Source organism: Megalops cyprinoides, chromosome 1 (assembly GCF_013368585.1).
Source record: "Megalops cyprinoides isolate fMegCyp1 chromosome 1, fMegCyp1.pri, whole genome shotgun sequence".
NCBI classification, from domain to species: Eukaryota; Metazoa; Chordata; class Actinopteri; order Elopiformes; family Megalopidae; genus Megalops; species Megalops cyprinoides.
In genome coordinates this window covers 11939526-11944065 of record NC_050583.1, presented here as the reverse complement: position 1 = coordinate 11944065, position 4540 = coordinate 11939526, and the positions used below count along the sequence as shown (strand labels likewise).

Genomic DNA, 4540 nt, shown 5'->3' with positions numbered 1-4540 from the left:
TGTTAGAAAGAAAAGGCTTCAATTGTTTCCATTTCTACACTCAAGTTACATCATATATAACATTTATAGAAGAATTATGGTACAAAGACCAGGATCTGTATCGGCTGGCAAAGAGTAAAAACCTCATTTTGATTTCTAACCTTTGCTCTGGTTGGGATTGGACTAAATTTGATGAGTATGGGATGGAAACAATACTGGTTTAAGTTACGGAACTTCACATTAAAAAAGACATGTCTGTTATAGAGCTGCTATTTGTTTAGCATTGACACAACCAGAATTCAGGTAATCTGCTTTTTTCTGATTTCAGTCAGAAGGCAGCTAAGGTGAAATATTACAGATACTATATATATTTGAATTACTTTATATTAACTATTCAAGAATACTCACTTGTTTAAGAAATGTCTCAAGTTATGTATTTTATATTAAATAATAATTTTAATGTACATTTTTAATAAATGTTAAGTGAACAGCCCTTGTTGCCAGTTTAGTTGAAATAATTTTGAGGGTGAAGGATTCAGACAGTGAAACCAATACACCCTCCCTCCATCCTCCCTCAGCTGTATGGTTTTTGTACAGCTCTTTGCTTCACTTCACACACTGGGAGTATCGAGCACAGTAATACACAGCTGTGTCTTCAGGCTTCAGACTGCTCATCTCCAAGGTGACTGTGCTCCTGTCATTGTCTCTGGAGATGGAGAATCTTCCCTTTACAGAGTCTGAGTAATATTTATTACTACCGCTTGGGCTGCTGATATATGCAATCCACTCCAAGCCTTTCTGGGGTGCCTGTCTGATCCAGCCCATAGCATTGCTACTAAATGTGTAGCCAGACCCTGTGCAGGTGAGAGAGAGCCTCCCTCCTGGACTGCCCACCTGACCCCCAGACTGGGTCAGAACCACATCACAGTGGACATCTAGAAAGAAGGAAGAATGCATCATTACCACCATCACCATTGATATAATAATAATAAAAAAGACCTCTCCTGATTTTTCAACATTTTTCAACTTCTGTCATTAACTTGCCAGTTAATGACAGAAGTACTATGTATGCCACTAATGATGACAGCGATGATATTTTTTTTTATCTTATGTGTGACTAACTCATCTAAAATGACAAAGTCAAAGTGATCAAAGTGCAGAAACTCACAGGATGCAGCTGCAAGAAGCAGCAGCAGAGATGCAGGGAACATGGTTTGTGTTGAAGATGAACTGGAGTGAGCTGCTCTTCTCAACTCTCCAGGGCTCAGGGGTTTAAATACAGAGAGAAAAATGAGAGAATTTTATTTTGCATAGGAGGGGAGGTCATATATACAGCAGGTGCAAAATGAAATCAAATGTGCAATATTATTACTTGTAACTTACAAAGTGTTTGATTCCAGAATGAGCTTCAGGACCTCATAGTTCCTTTTAAATCTTATCATCCAAAGTTTACCAACTATTTTCTTATGATTGCCAAGGTTTAAAATGCTCAATGCTCATCTTCATATAATACCGACACTTGTTACGTCTCTGGTTTTGGACATAACACACTATCTGACTTTGGCTTTGTCTAAAATATTCGACATTGTGTTAGTTTGCTTTCCATTTTGAATCTTGTAATGAGTTAAAGCTTCAAAACATATCTAACATGCTAATTTTTGAATTTGTGTGGGCTTCTGGCAGATTTGTACGCACCCATCTTTGATAAATTATTGTTTTTTAGCACAGCATAAATTTGTCTTCAACTTTCTGTATTTTATGCAAGGATTCATCATTTTTGTTATTATCATTAATGAAAATTATGTTAATGTGTTTCATCAGTTTAAATACTGCTGTTCATACCCGTAATTCTACAATTTTTTTGATCTGTGAATTTTGTACTGAGACAAATGAAATAAAACAGTAAACAAATTATTTTTTTTTAATTTCTCAGTCAAACTCTATGGGGAGCAAGGCACATGTGATACCCTGAGGACTATAGTGGGAGGAATTTCCTGTCAATGGTTTTTGTCAGGGTGCATGCTTGACTTCTCTCACTGTGCATTACTTCTGTCGCAGTAATACACAGCAGTGTTTTCAGCTCTCAGACTCATCTTAAATACAGCTGGCTCTTGCTGATTTCTCTGGTAATGATGAATCATCCTTTAATAGACTGAGAGTAGTACACATATGAACTGTGGTACTGCTGACCCAACCACTCTAGTCCCTTCCCAGGAGCCTGTCGGATCCAGGCCATATAGTAGCTGCTGAATGTGAACTCGCTTTGAGTTGTGGTGGAGTACCCTCTAGAGGCCTGCAGGTAAAAGTCCTCAGTTTCACTGGTCTTCAGTTTCTCCACTGGTAGAGACAGTGGACTCTAACAGCGCAAGAATTCACTCATGCAATGGGCCCTATATGGAATCAAAGGGTCCCATGTGTATAGGGTGTATTATCCATTGTTAAGATGATGAGAGAGTGAAACTATTTCATACTGTTTTATGGGAGACCCAAAAGCCTTGGCGTTTTGGCATGCCTAGAGATACCAAGTGCACATGCATGTCATGCATTAATTGCTTTCCCATTACTAATACTTTAAATATTACTTAATCTCTCAATGCGTTTCCATTTCCATTTATTCATTTGGCAGACGCTTTCCTCCAAAGCGACTTACAAGTGAGACAGAGTACAACACAAGCAAAAGCTATACAATACTTTGCAGTATTTAATATTATTTAATACTTTAATATCAACCCTCACAATGTTTCAGTATACAGTAGTGTACAGTACAGTAGTCCCAGACCAACATGTTGATTGTGGTCAAGGACTTTTTATATTGCTCTCAAATTATCTTCTCTCACTGTGACTCTCTGGCACAGTAATACACAGCTGTGTCTTCAGTCTGCAGGCTGCTCCCTTGCAAAGACACTGTGCTGCTGGAGGCGTCTTTAGAGATGCTGAACTTGTTCTTCAGTGAATCTTTGAATCTTATGGTTCCACCACCCCAATTATGTGCAATCCACTCCAGAGTTTTCCCTGGTCTGCGTGTGACAATGGGAGCAATTGTAGTATTGATAATTCTACAATAAACATTTTCCTGTATACATGTTGTACTCAGATTAGTATGACAGGCATGCATGACATTTTGAGTGGCTGTTTTAGTACAACAGTATCACTCATTGTGTGTAGTTTCAACACTTTTCTTCTTGGAATATGTTTGCTGAGTCAGAATAGAACAAATTTCTTTTAAAATCTTATTTTTCACCTAGTTGCATAAACAAAATGTTAAAACAATTTACAAAAAGGTAAAGTATGGCGGCACTTTGTTAAGCACTAACTTGATCTTGGGATGTAGAAAACAATTTTTTTTACCAACCAAAAGGTTTTTGTTGTTCTGTGCTCTCTTTGTCTTTTGAGTATTCTGTTCTTTCCTGTCAGTTTTCTGTGACACTGAGGGCATGTGTTTTTCTCCCACTACGGCAGGGGCCAGACTTCTCTCTGGACTTTGATAGGGGGTTTTTGTACAGCTGTCTGTATGGTGTAAACCACAATGTTTCTTGCGCAGTAGTACACTGCTGTGTCCTCTGCTTTCAGCTGGGTCATATGTAGATAGAGGCTGGAGCTGTCTTTGGATGCTGTGAATCTGCCCTGCACAGCCTGTGCAGTGCTCTTGTCACTGTCAGAGTAAAAGTAAATGATCCATTGAAGTGCCTTTCCAGGAGCTTGGCGGATCCAGTACATGTATGCACTTCTGACACTGAACCCACTGCAGGCACATTTTAACGTGAGGGATCCTCCTGGTGCAGCCACAGCTGATTCAGGCTGTGTGAGAACAACCTGAGACCGAACACCTAGGGAGAGAGAAAGAGAAAAATGTAGGTATAATATGAACACATAATGCAAGCAAACACAGAGACTAAAAGGATGCAGCTGCCAGCAGCAGCAGTATTAGAGATGCAGGGAACATTGTTTGTGTTGAAGATGAACTGGAGTGAGCTGCTGTTCGTAACTCTCCAGGGCTCAGGGGCTGCTGAGGTCATAAAGAGACACAAACACTCTTTAAATAAAAACAAAGAGAGAGAGAGTTTCATTTTGCATAAGAGGGGAGGTGTATCATACATAGATATTAAAGGGTGAAATGAATAGATTTCAGATATTAATACTTGTGTCACTTCAAAAACACATAATTAGCTTCAGTACCATGTAGTTAAATGTTATTTATCATTCATATTTGACCAGCTATTTCCTAATTACTGCAAAATGCTCATCTTCAGCATTATATGTGACAGTGCAGTGATGAAACAATCAATCAAAGAAACGGTCAATACCAAAAGATTGTTAGCACAGAAAATGTCCATCAAGGTATGCTGAGGATTTCTTTAAGTACTCTTTGGATGCAACACAGAACAGTTTTGGAAAGATTTGATTTTTTGTGTGAATGTTTAAGGATTCAGTACCATCAAATCAAGGCCACTATTTCCCCAAATTCCTAAAATCATGGCTGAGATCAGCATGCAAACATAGCTCAGAGGTACAGAGTGTCTTTCTGCTGGGTTACATTAACAGTGGAATGGGAGTAACATTG

General features: G+C 38.7%; 1 gene segment (V, D, J or C); it reads right to left on the bottom strand.

Moving 5' to 3' along the window:
• Positions 1 to 585: 585 nt before the first annotated feature.
• LOC118790987 lies at positions 586 to 1190 on the bottom strand. The segment is given in 2 exon segments: positions 586 to 914; positions 1148 to 1190. Coding segments are annotated over 2 exon segments (372 nt in total).
• Positions 1191 to 4540: the final 3350 nt, after the last annotated feature.